The following is a 13297-nucleotide window of genomic DNA, read 5'->3' as shown; positions in this document are numbered from 1 at the left end:
GACACTGCAGGCCCTTCCTTCCTGCATGGGCAACATACTCTCTGTTACTGATCTCGAGAGGCAGCAGTGAACGGTCCTGAAGAGAGATCTTAGCTGCCTGCCTAGGAATTGAATGTGGGTAGTCTGGCAATGGTGCCCCACTCCAGTACTCTTGCCTAGAAAATCCCATGGACGGAGGAGCCTGGAGGGCTGCAGTCTATGGGGTCGCTGAGGGTCAGACACGACTGAAGTGACTTAGCAGCAGCAGTCTGGATGAAAACCAGGACTCCTAGCCACCAGATCATCAAGGTGTTAGAGGCCAGAAGCAGCGGCCCTGACTCGTTCTCCCATTTGAAAGCGAGAATGCTTCAAAAGAGACAAAAACTGTGAAAACAGGTACAAAGTTTATTATAAGAGACACAGCATAGCATGTGGGAGAACGTTCAGAGAAACAGTTTATTTATTTAAGACTGAAGCCAGGTGGCGCAGAGGTAAAGGATCTGCCTGCCAATGCAGGAGACACGAGAGAGATGTGGGTTTGATCCATGAGCCAGGAAGATCCCCTGTAGTAGGAAATGGCAACCCACTCCAGTATTCTTTGAAAAATCCCATGCTCAGAGGAGCCTGGAGGGCTACAGCTCACAGGGTTGCAAAGAGTTGGAGGGAAATGAGCACACACACAGGCAGAGATACAGACCCAGAGAGAAAGGGTGTGGGCCTCCTCTCTCATGATGCATGCAGTAGTGAAATGATTGAAATCAATTATAGAGGACAGGTCTTCCAGGTCTTTGTTTACCTTTGGCCGGTTATCTCATTTCTTTTTTCACACTTGACTGCTCCTAGGACCCTCTCCAAAATGGGTGCACAACTCTTTGTTAAGATGGATCCCATCATGTAGGACTGTGGGTGCATGTCTACTCATTATGGGGTAGGAGCCCCTCCCTTGTTGACCTCCAAGGAGCCTTCCTGTGCATGTGCAGACAGGGAAGTTCTCCTTGACCTCAAGAGTGGTCATCTTATCTCTTTACTTCTGCAGAGCTCAGCTTCTGCCATTAGCTTTTTCCTTGGACAAAAATTCAATTTTACTCCATTTGACAAATAGCAGCTATCCAACCTTAGGGCCCATCAGTCTCCTACCTTAATACAAGCTGAATTGTGTCTCTTTAAAATTCATATATTTTAGTCTTTACCCCAGTACTGTGACTGTATTTGGAGACAGAGCCTGTAGAGGTAATTAAGACAAAAAGAGGTCATATGTGTGGGACCTAATCCAATAGGACTGGTGTCCTTATAAGAAAAGATTAGGAAAACACAGACCAAGAGAGGACCATGTGAAGACACAGCAGAAGGCAGCCCTCTGCAAGCCAAGAAAAGAAGCTTCGAAAGAAAGCCGTCCCGCTGACCCATGAGCTTGGACTTTTAGCTAACAAAACTGTGAGAAATTAAATTTCTGTTGTTTAAGCCACCCAGTCTATTAATTTTTTCTGGAATTCCTTGCAAATTAATATATTCTCAGATCCACGGTTACAGATGAGGATCTAATGAGGTCTCTAATGAGGTTCTCAGATCACCAAACAGACTATTTTCTATTCCAGAAAGTTACTTAGCCATGGAACCATGTTTCCTAAATTCTGGGCTTATTTAGCATAATCAAAGGAGATCCAACCAGTCCATCCTAAAGGAGACCAGTCCTGGGTGTTCATTGGAAGGACTGATGCTGAGGCTGAAACTCCAATACTTTGGCCTTCTCATGAGAAGAGCTGACTCATTGGAAAAGACTCTGATGCTGGTGGGGATTGGGGGCAGGAGGAGAAGGGGACAACAGAGGATGAGATGGCTGGATGGCATCACGGACTCAATGCACATGAGTTTGGGTGAACTCCGGGAGTTGGTGATGGACAGGGAAGCCTGGCATGCTGCAGTTCTTGGGGTTGCAAAGAGTCGGACACAACTGAGCGACTGAACTGAACTGAACTGAATCAGTCTTGTGACCAGGGATAACCATTAAGTCTATTCAATATGTAAATTCTCTTAAGCCTGGCATGTTGCAGTTTGTGAGGTTGGAAAGAGTCGACCACAACTTAGCGTCTGAATAACGAACTTCTTCTTAGCAAATATGATTAATTTATTAACCTACAGTCCAGTGGAGTCATGTGCCCTTTTCTTTGGCCTCCAGGGCTTCCCTGTACTAAAGAGAGTAAATAGATCAAAAGTCAGCTGCTTTCAACTCTTTCCAAAGCTTCAGTTCAGTTCAGTTCAGTCGTTCAGTCGTGTCCGACTCTTTGCGACCCCATGAATCGCAGCATGCCAGGCCTCCCTCTCCATCACCATCTCCCAGAGCTCACTCAGATTCACGTCCATTGAGTCAGAGATGCCATCCAGCCATCTCATCCTCTGTCGTCCCCTTCTCCTGCCCCCAATCCCTCCCAGCATCAGAGTCTTTTCCAATGAGTCAACTCTTCGCATCAGGTGGCCAAAGTACTGGAGTTTCAGCTTCAGCATCATTCCTTCCAAAGAAATCCCTGGGTTGATCTCCTTCAGAATGAACTGGTTGGATCTCCTTGCAGTCCAAGGGACTCTCAAGAGTCTTCTCCAATACCACAGCTCAAAAGCATCAATTCTTTGGCGCTCAGCCTTCTTCACAGTCCAACTGACATCCACACATGACCACTGGAAAAACCATAGCCTTGACTAGACGGACCTTAGTTGGCAAAGCAATGTCTCTGCTTTTGAATATGCTATCTAGGTTGGTCATAACTTTTCTTCCAAGGAGTAAGCGTCTTTTAATTTCATGGCTGCAGTCACCATCTGCAGTAATTTTGGAGTCCCCCCAAAATAAAGTCTGACACTGTTTCCACTGTTTCCCCATCTATTTCCCATAGTGACTTATAATTACATGATTATTCAACTTAATTAAAAACATTCTAAAATAGTACATTTAACAAAAGTGGGTTTATTTCCATGTAATGCTTATTACATTTTTCTCATCTCAGTTTTATTTAAAGCCAGGTCAATATCTTACTCTAAATCACTTTATTAGTAATGCATGCTCTTTAGATATAAAGTCCTTCTGGGAAACATGCAACATTCAGTTATCTATTGGCAATGCACTTCAAGGAAAGTTTTGAAATTTGGTAAAAATAAACTTCAACCCATGACCCCATACTAAGGTGAGGTGGGAGAGGGAAAATATACACAAAAATCACAAAGATATTACAGTCAAGCACCTTAGAGCTAATATCCATTTCACTTTAAAATAGTATTGCGTATGGATTCAGGAAGAATTTCAAAATATTTGAAGATCAAAAGAAAAGAGTCAAAGACTGACATGAATTTGGAATACATTAAATTAGCTAACAGGGTAGCTCTCATTCATTATTTCCATTTCTAGCTATAGAGGTAATCAAATACAAGTAAATTTACAGTTAAAAGGCTTTTGTGAATATTCAAATTATAACGGAAAATAAATTTAAGGGTTTATTACTTCTAAGGGAATTCATTATGTAATATTTGTTAGATGGACATCTCTGTAGCGCATTTTAAATATGATTCAACATCAAGATAAATTCATATTCCAATAATTCTTTGCTTAAAGTTAATTCTTTGGGGTTCTATCATCAGAATTTATGGCACATTCTCATGAGCATAGTTTTCGTGGAAAATTTAATCCTTTGAGAATTGATTTTGGGGGAGGAATAGGCAAAAGTCTAGCTGTATGGATGCTCCATGAAAATGGATTAAATATGGTAATCAAAGAAGTCATATAACTTTTTAAAATACACAGATTTAAAAAAATTTTTGGCCCCACTATGCAGCTTGTGGGATCTTAGTTCCTTGACCAGGGATTGAACCCAGGCCTGGCAATAAAAGCACTGAGTCCTAACCACTGGACCACCAGGGAATTCCCATATAATCTTCTATTTTTAAAAAAGCTTAAGCAATTTTATTATATGTCTGCTGAGCGAAATGCCCTTATATTTTGTACGCATCAGTTTGACTGCATATGACTGGGTTTACAATTCCTTAAATACTCCATGCCAGTGTGTAAAGAATATTAGGCTAATTTCTAAGCTGACAGAAAAGTAGGTGATTACATTTGCACAATATGAACCTGCCCTCACTGCAGGCCAGAGTCAACAGAGCTCTATCGTAATGTAAAAAATGCAATGGAAAAAGAGTCCATCTGATAATCTCGACCTGATAAGCTCAATTTTGGATCATAGGAAAATTCTATTTCCAAAAATAAATGCCATTAGAAGTCAAGATTTAATTATAGCAGTATCCTTATGAAAAAGGAGTCAATTATTTGTGAGCATTGTGAATACTTCTGCTATCTAAAAGCTATCTGGAATTACTAAAATATATCTACTTTATTCATGAATATTGACCCACTGGATCAAAGTGTTACTCCCCAGTTTAGACTTTACAAATATTTCTGGTACCTTGATCCAGGCAAGTGCCCCTTATTCTTTTGTTGTCCCCATCATAATCACTGCACCCTATTCTCTGAAATGCTCCAAAGAATAAGGAACCCCAAACCTTACAGCTTCCTGAAAGCTGTTATTAGAGCACCCAAAACTGACTTTTCTGATGGGAACAATCATTTCTAACCTGTATGAAGAGGGGAATTCTCTTTTAGGTGCCTGGAAAAGAGCAATAAATGTTGCTGGGTATATTAGTCAAGGTCTCTTGGTAAGACTGTTTTGTGGTTTATTCTTCTGAGCCCCTGAGTCATCCCACATTATTGATGTAACTGTACTGTGATTAGCAATGTAACCAATAAAAATGTTTTTAAATACAACATGTAGAGCCATCAACTCTAAAATCCCTTGGATCGTGACAACACCATCTCAGCTATAAGTCTTTCCCAAAGTGGAGCTGGTCTATTCATAGTTTTACTTAGTTTCGAAGAGCAGGAAGCCTGCAAAGGTAGAGAAGCGCTGGTGGTCCCCATGAAGAGCACCATTGCCCATTCTCAGCCACACCTCATCCCCTTTGGCCAGCTTCAGCACTGCATGGTTGCTGGATGTATCTGATTTCCCCTTTGTTTCATAGCTAGAAGGAAAAAGAACAAGCACCAACTACTTAGTCTTTGAAGAGAACAGTCGGCTCTTAACCAAAATCTATCCCCCTTCTCTCCCAGAGTCCCATACATTTAGGTATAATCTGGATTAAATTCTCTAAATGACACGTGAGCAGAAATTACATGTGCCACTTATAGAACTGGCCAGTAAAACTCCCACAAACAATCCCCCTTGATCTTTCCTCATTACGACTGTGTGGAATGCTAATAACAATGACCAGAACGAACTTGGAAACCTTTTGTTGAAGCCTGAGTGCTTGAAGACTGTGGCACGAAAAGGAATTTCTATCATGTTCAAGCCCTTGGGTCAATGTTAGAGCAATTCAATCCACCTTAACTAACAATAGAATTTGTATCTAAAGAAGTGTGCTGCCCTAACCCAAACTAAAACATGTTGCATCAGCTAATGGTCAGGGATGGAGCAATGAGGAAATAGATATTGTGGGCTTCAAAGCTGGACATCCTTGTCATGTTAGAGAAAACCATTTGGGAAAATGTGGTGACTTGGAGTAGAATGTCTGATGCATCAAAGCTTGTTCTTCTTTCCACCTTCTGACTGTGGCAATGATAATGACCAGTGCAAATTTGGGAGTCAGTTTCACAGATGGCAGAAAAGCTTTTACCAGCCCACATCCCTCAGAAACCTGTTGGAGCAATCCTCCATCCAACTTCCATACATTCCCCTCCTCTCTTTCTATCCCATTGTTCCCCAACCTGGAACCAACCAAGAAAAATAGAATTCTAATACGTTCAAGCCACAATCTTCTAGATCTCTTTGTTGTAGCAGTTTCACCTATCTAACTCATCTTTTCTCTTTTGGCTTTTTGAATACCCCATCTTACTAGAGGCCAGGTTCCAAAAGAAAAAAAAAAGATGGCAATCCCCACAAATCATCAAAAAAAAAAAAATAGATAGCAAACAAAAAGTTTTTCACAGTTTCTCAACACCCATTTATTTAATTATGGGAAAGGTGTTGGCTCTCTGCCTCTTTTCTACATCTTAGGCTTACATCAGAGCAAAGTGCATTTTTTCTTTTTTGTATGGACTTTTCTCCAAGGAGCCTTAGGGCCAGGTTGCTAAGATAAACATCAGAGTTGCAGCACAGCCTAAAGAGGGAGACTGGTTCCCAGCTCTTAATTTGCCAGCTCCAGGGATGATGAAGGTCATCAAGAGAGCTAAACTCTAGGCAAAGGGAGCGGAGAGTAGGAAAGGAGAAGGAAAATCTGAGAGAGAAGGAAAGAAAGAAAGAGTTAAGAAAAGAATGCAAATAATTAGTTATGATGAGCGTTGCTAGTAATTAGCTCAAGACCTCTTATCAACCTGTGTATGTTCAAGTTTATCAGATTCACTGCCCCACAAAGAGTAATGGTAATCTGACCATATACTGGTGTGTGGGAGCTCTGGATGACAACAAAGTTTGTGCTGATCTCTGTTGAATCCTATTCACGTCCTGACATTGGCCATCCTTTGAGCAAACAATGGCAGCATGGATACCTACGATAGGAAAGACCACTTACCTGTACATGCTGAAGACCGTGTTGCCATTGTGCATGAGGTATACATACACTTCCTCAACATCCTCATGCTTCATCATGCTGAAGGTGAAGAAGTACACACCTGGAAGAGGCAGATATGCATCCACATTTTTGTTAACTATTGAACACTGAGGACTGGGACTTCACATTCATGTCACTGGACTTCACATTTCATTTGTTGCTATTCTAAGTGGTATGTAGGTTCTTTTTAAAAAAAAAATTTTTTGAAAGTGTAAATGTTACTCGCTCAGTTCTGTCTGACTCTTTGCAACCACATGGACTGTAGCTTACCAGGCTCCACTGTCCATGGAATTCTCCAGGCCATTTCCTTCTCCAGGGAATCTTCCTTTCCCAGCAATTGAAACTGGGTCTGTTGTATTGAAAGGAGATTCTTTACCATCTGAGCCACCAGGTAAGCTCATTTTTTGTGTGTTTTGGTTTTTTTTTTTTTTTTTCCTGCTGTCCTTGGTCTTAGTTATGGCACTCAGGATTTTCAATCTTCATTGCGGCACGTGAAATCTTTAGTTTCAGCATGAGAACTCCTAGTTGTGCCATGCGGGATCTAGTTCCCTGACCAGGGATTGGACCTCAGGTCCCTGCACAGAGTCTTAGCCACTGGACCACTGGGGAATTCCCGATATCCCATGGACGGAGGAGCCTGGTAGGCTGCAGTCCATGGGGTCGCTAAGAGTCGGACACGACTGAGCAACTTCACTTTGACTTTTCATTTGCATGCATTGGAGAAGGAAATGGCAACCCACTCCAGTATTCTTTTTTTTTTTTTTTTTGCCTCAAGTGTTTTAATAGAGTTCAGCTTTTCCTTAAACTGTCTTTCCACAGTCAAAACAAAACAACAAAAAAAGACCCAATGTTAAAATCACTTAAAAAACTTACAAACTTGAAAAATTAGACACTTCAGATAGGCAATAAACTTCATATCATGAAAGCAATATATTCCAAGTTTCAAAGACCTGACAAATTCTGCAGAGCGTCTTTCATCAGTAGACGGAAACTCTCAAACGCCACCGTCTTCTGTCAGGTAGGACTGGGTGTCACTCACTGGTCTGAGGTCGAATCCATTTCAAGGCATGTCGTGGTGGTACCACAATGGTGGGATGGTAGAACGTGCAGTCAGGCCGTGTACACTGAGTGTTAAATCTACAGTGTTTCGGATGATAGAAGGGACACTCCATTTTCTTACAAGCTGGGAAGTAGCGGCACAGCTGACTACTGGAAGGCGGTGCTGCTGCTGTGACTGGTTTTGGAGGCAGTCCTGGAGTTCTTCGGCTCATGTGAGTGAAGGGACAGTCTGGTTTAGTACATTTTGCATCATATTTACAATTTGGATGAACAAACAGACACTTCTCAGCAAATTTACAATTGGGAAAGGCTTTGCAAGGCGACACGGGGTGATGGTAAGCGCACTCGTCCCCGTTCTTGCAGGCAGGCCAGTACTTGCAGCGCTCCAGCAGCTTCTCCGGCTTCTGCGCCACGCTCAGCTCGCTCAGCTCAGCGTTTGCAAAGCTACCATCGGGGTCCTCAAGCTGCCTGCTCAGCACGTGCAACTGCTGCGGGGGGAGGAGGCCCGCGAGTCCCCCGTGTGAGGCTGCAGGGTGCTGTGCGGGTCTCACTCCTTCAGAGCACATGTCCTCCTCTTGATCTGACATGTATCCTGGGGGGCTGGGGACACCGTCCAGCGTCACTATAAACTTGGGACTCGCAGGTTTATCTGGTTGTACAAGATCTCGTGTCTGCACAAGGTGTCCTGAAAGGGCCCGAAAGGCATCTGCCGTCTTCATCCCCGCCTCCTGGTTTGCTGCCACTACTAGCTCCTCAGACAGCTTTGGCTTCTTCAGAATAAATGATCTCGTGTCTGCATGGACCATGGATTCCATGTCATAGTAATCTTGACTGATCTGCAGAGTTTCTGCCATTACGGGATCAATTTGCAATCGGGATAACAACTGCCTCTGTTGAGTTCCTTGACTTTTGTCTATATTATCTCCTTTTGCTTCCTCTTCTTTAATAGGAGAACTTATCCTGGGGACTCTGCCTTGTCCCTGGACCATTTCTGCTAGCAATTCTTCCTGAGAAGTTCGAGTTCTGGGAGCAACTGGAAGTGTCTGTTTCTGTGAGACTGTAGAATAGTTAGTTGTTTTTGTTACAGATTCTTGAGCTTCAGATATAGCCTTTAAAATTAGATTCTTGTTAGCTTGTTTAGAAGGTGGAAGTGAAGGTCTCCGCTCAGGCTTCGCAGGCACTGACACACTGCTGGAGATGCTTCCTGTGCGGGACCCACAATCGTCGTCTTCCTCCTCTTCTCCGTCGTGACTGAACTTTTTCACTTTAACAACTGAACTTACCACAGGCAACTTTCTCTTCCGAAAGTTTTCTTCCTCAATACTCATCTTTTCTGCGTTGCTTCTGAAGAAGGGACTGTAAGTCTCTTGTAAGCTGTTAAGCACTTCTGGCTCACACAAGCGTCCTGTTTCATACACCCGGCTGCTCTGAACATCAAGCTGCTTGGCAGCATGAACACTGTTTTGCTGCTGCTGAAACTGCAGCCTGTTTAGATGAGCACCACCGTCTGTGTTTCGAGTTGCAGGTGGTCGATAGATTTCAATAGAAGGGCGAGAAGAACCGTATGTAAGTGTCACTGTAGTTTTTTTCTGAGATAAGGGATTCTCCTGCACAAAATTGAGGTCTTCATCAATGAGATCATCTGGTTCTGGCTTAATATCAATCACATCTTCAGAGGGTGCTAGCTCCCTCAAAGGTTTCACTGTGGACATTAGTCTGGTTGCAGCTCCATCATCGTAACTCTGTCTGACATTAGTGGCTTTCTGCTCCTGAGAACTTGTAGAAACTCTGGACTCTCTTTTTTCAGGTCTAGTACTAGAAACTGCAAGAGGCGGCACTGCAGCTTCGTGCCTTCTCTCATCTCCTCGACTGAAACTGCTCTTGTTTGAAGGTACGGTACCATCAAAGAGGTTGGTATCAGAAGACTTCAGACTAGAGGGGTCGGTTGTTACAGAACGAAGTTTATCTAATACACCGTGAAGCCATACGGTGAATCGAATTGTGTTGTTCCCTAGAAACAGGGACAGGTCCTCTGTCATTTGGTCCTGACTTTTCTTGTTGGCCACCATCACCATAATGTAATCAGGAAGTTCTTCATCGACGTACGCTCCTAATTCTTGCAATTTCCCCTTAATGGCACTGGCTGATCTCCGTGCCGATCTCCATGGCTCCGCGGCGGGAAGCGGTGGGCACTGCGCGGCGTCCCGCGGACCAGGGGCCCGGCGCCGGCTTCCTCGCCCGCAGCCAGACCGCCACCGCCGCTCCCGGCCGCGCCCACTCCAGTATTCTTGCCTGCAGAATCTCAGGGATGGGGGAGCCTGGTGGGCTGCCTTCTATGGGGTCGCACAGAGTCGGACACGACTGAAGCGACTTAGCAGCAACAGCAGCAGCAGCAGGTTCTTCTTGGCCTTTATTCCTATGAGTATCCGTTTATCTGCTTGCACCTTCAAACTCCTTTAAATTTTTATGAGACTTTCTCAGTGCATAGAATAAAGTATAAAAGCCTATCCTTTAGGTTTAGAGTAACCATCAGCAGCGCCTTCCTCAAAACATATACGGACACAGTAGAGAGCCCAGCATGGAGGCACCCATGGGCTTCTGTGGCCTGACAAAATGACCCAAGGACAACACTGCTATTAACCAAAGATAAGGAAGTCATATAGCACAGAGAAATGTTCATCACTTCTGATGGCTACAGCAATTTCTCATGTTATTCACTGTAAGTAGGTGAAATTATGTACAATAAATAGATTGAACTTTGAGCAGCATGACCTTGCTACTAAAAATATGAACACTTTTCATTGAAAAAAAAGACCAACACACTTTAAAATATGTTAGTTTTCCTGTAAGGGCCTAGGGTTGCTAATTGAAAGCAACTTAATATACCTGATTCACTTTAAATACCAGTTTAGGAAATACTTTTACTGAAAGATTAAGAGGAATCCAATAGTAGAGAGATGAATGAAAGGGAAAATCTTCCTAACTTCAAATGATCTTGGTTTTGAGAGTGCATTTTAGAAAGATGAATGAACATAAAGTATCACATTCTTATTGATTTCCATGTTACATGTTTAAACTAATGGCCTTGCCTTAATGCATTTGAGCTGCTGTAACCAAATACAACCGACTGCTCGTGCTCAGTTGCTCAGACATGTCTGACTCTTTGTGACTCCATGGACTGTAGCCTGCCAGGGTCCTCTGTCCGTGGGATTCCCCAAGCAAGAATATTGGAGTGGGTTGCCATTTCCTCCTCCAGAGGGTCTTCCCAACCCAAGGACTGAACCCGGGTCTCTTGCATCTCCTGCACAGGCAGGCAGATTCTGCCACTGTACCACTTGGGAAGCTTAGAAATAGCTTAGTAGCTTAGAAATAGCAACAGATTTATTTCTCACAGCTCTGGAGGCTGGAATTCTAAGACCAGGTTAGGGCCCTCTTACAGGTCACTGAGTTCTGGTTGTGTCCTCTCATAGCAGAATGGGTTAGGGAGCTTTGTGGGGTCTCTTCTCTGAGGGCACTAATTCCATTTATGAGAGTTCATTGTGATGCCTAACACCATCACCTTGGGCATCAGATTTTCAGTGTGTGGGTTTTGGGGGAACACAATCAGACCATAGTATACTTTGTGAAAGAAAGGCCCAGAAACATCTGGAAGGAAAAAAAAAAAAGCACCACACACAGTTCTATGCTGTTTTCCAAAGGTGCAATCAAGTGAAAGAGAAGCTGTAAGGCTACCATGTTGATCCATCTGCCTCTGAGTCAAGTTGAACCACATACAGATGTATCAGTTCAGTTCAGTTCAGTTCAGTTCAGTTTAGTCGCTCAGTCGTGTCTGACTCTTTGTGAAACCATGGACTGCAGCACACCAGGCCTCCCTGTCCATCACCAACTCCCGGAGTTTACCCAAACTCATGTCCATTGAGATGTATGATTTTTCTTAATTTAGAGCCAGGCTTGCATTTTCAATGAGCTGAGAATAAAAGATACAGTATAAAAATAAGCCATGCCCATTCATATGCCTAAAGATGGATCTACAGATGAAACATAAAGGCAGCTAGAAATCAGAGACTCAAATAAAATAATTTCTATATGTGCAGTTTTTTGCATTTTATAAAAGTTCTTATTACACAATTTTCAATGCTTCAAGAAGATAAAGTGGGAATCAAAATGACAGAAAAAAAATATTACTTTTCCTGAAGAAAAATGATGACTGCTATTAAAAAAATAGATGTAGGGGTATTTTAGAAACACTAAGAAACCAGATGGTGAATAAATGAAATGACTAGAATTGGAAATTTAAAAGTGCATCTGTCTTACATCCACACATGGCTTTTCTCCACAAGGGAACATACTGAAACCAGAGACAATATATTTTCACTCTGGTTTTCACATCTTCATGTGAAATTCAACCTTCTCTGTCCCTTAGCTCTCAAATGGTCATTTATAATTAACTCAAAGTTTAAACAGTAAAGTGGGAATCTAATGATGGCTGTTATTGTCCAAATTATGTCCAGCCCAAGAAAATTCTTAAAACCAACTAAATCCTTGAGCTTCAATTATAACATCATTGAAAGCAATGGAACTACTCATTGGGCATATCTAGAAGTGTTTGACAAAACAGTTATAGGAAAATTTAACATAAATTTTCAGAGCAGAAAATCACATAAAAAGGCTTAAAGCTGACTGAAGGGTGATGAAAGATTGCTTCTTTCACTTCATATGTCAGTTCATTTCCGACTTCAACTGGGTAGAAAAATAAATCAAAGCACACATTAAAAGTATTTGTGACAATCTAACATGACCACTGCCTCCATCAGAATTTTCTTCTTTTCCTTCTCAATGCCATAGACAGAGACAAAGAAAATTGAAAACAAGCACCCAAAATATCCATTCTCTGCAAAACTAGGAGACCGGAAAGAAAATCAATCAACTTAAAGTATCAGTTAAGTGCTGTCATATGTCAGTGATAGCAGGCAGAGTCACATGGAGACGACATGGACGTTGGGCAAGGAATTTTGCGGAGGCCAAGTGGTAGCAGATCTCAAACAATTCCCAGAAAAGTGCCCTCCCCCCACCCCCAGGACAGAAGGGTCACTCTGAAGTACTGATGCTGAAAAGAAGCTCCCTTGAGCAGAGCTGAGATAAAGCAAAAGTTATGTTTGGGAGGAAGTTTGCCAGATAAAGTACAGAGAGTATGAAAAGTCCTTCTGCAGTGGTGGATCCTGGAATCTGCCAACAAATAGGAGGCAAAGGAAATGGCAAGTGCAAGGCTGGCTTCATGTGTTTCTAGACCCGGTGTAGTCTGGGAAGGCAGAGAAGTGTACCCACACAGAGAAAACACACAGAGCTGCTATAGTTAAAAGAAATGGAGAGTGCTTGCTTCAGCAGCACATATATTAAAATTGGAACAATATAGAGAAGATTAACAGGGACCCTGTGCAAGGATTACATACACATTTATGAAGCATTTTATATTTTTAAAAAAGAGAGAGAGATGAGGAGTCCCCTGGCAGCAAGGGAGGAACCATTGAATTACCAAGCCAGGAAGTAGGGTGGGGTCCCTTCCCTTCTTCAAGAAACTATGGCATAGTGCTGATCTAGGAAATCCATCAACCATCAGTTA

The 13297-nt window shown here is 42.6% G+C and overlaps 1 protein-coding gene, 1 non-coding gene and 1 pseudogene across 4 annotated transcripts in view; 1 reads left to right on the top strand and 2 right to left on the bottom strand.

Annotated features, from left to right (window-relative positions):
• Positions 1–2912: 2912 nt before the first annotated feature.
• The window catches only part of C1QTNF3 (C1q and TNF related 3), a 32623-nt gene continuing 22238 nt past the window's right edge, over positions 2913–13297 (bottom strand). For all 3 annotated transcript variants that reach the window (XM_069555943.1, XM_069555946.1, XM_069555945.1), the window contains exons 5-6: positions 6580–6679; positions 2913–5034 (exon numbers count right to left, since the gene is read on the bottom strand). In XM_069555943.1, coding sequence (XP_069412044.1) covers positions 4875–5034; positions 6580–6679 — 260 coding nt within the window. In that variant the 3' untranslated portion in view covers positions 2913–4874. The remainder of the gene's footprint in view (positions 5035–6579; positions 6680–13297) is intronic.
• On the bottom strand, positions 7369–9945 carry LOC138421627 (zinc finger CCCH domain-containing protein 14 pseudogene; annotated as a pseudogene).
• LOC138422061 (U6 spliceosomal RNA) lies at positions 13047–13153 on the top strand. The gene has a single exon (XR_011249733.1). It is a non-coding gene; the product is annotated as a U6 spliceosomal RNA (small nuclear RNA).

Source organism: Ovis canadensis, chromosome 16 (genome assembly GCF_042477335.2).
Source record: "Ovis canadensis isolate MfBH-ARS-UI-01 breed Bighorn chromosome 16, ARS-UI_OviCan_v2, whole genome shotgun sequence".
Lineage (NCBI taxonomy): Eukaryota > Metazoa > Chordata > Mammalia > Artiodactyla > Bovidae > Ovis > Ovis canadensis.
The sequence above is the reverse complement of the archived record's forward strand: the minus strand, read 5'-3'. Positions and strand labels throughout refer to the sequence as shown.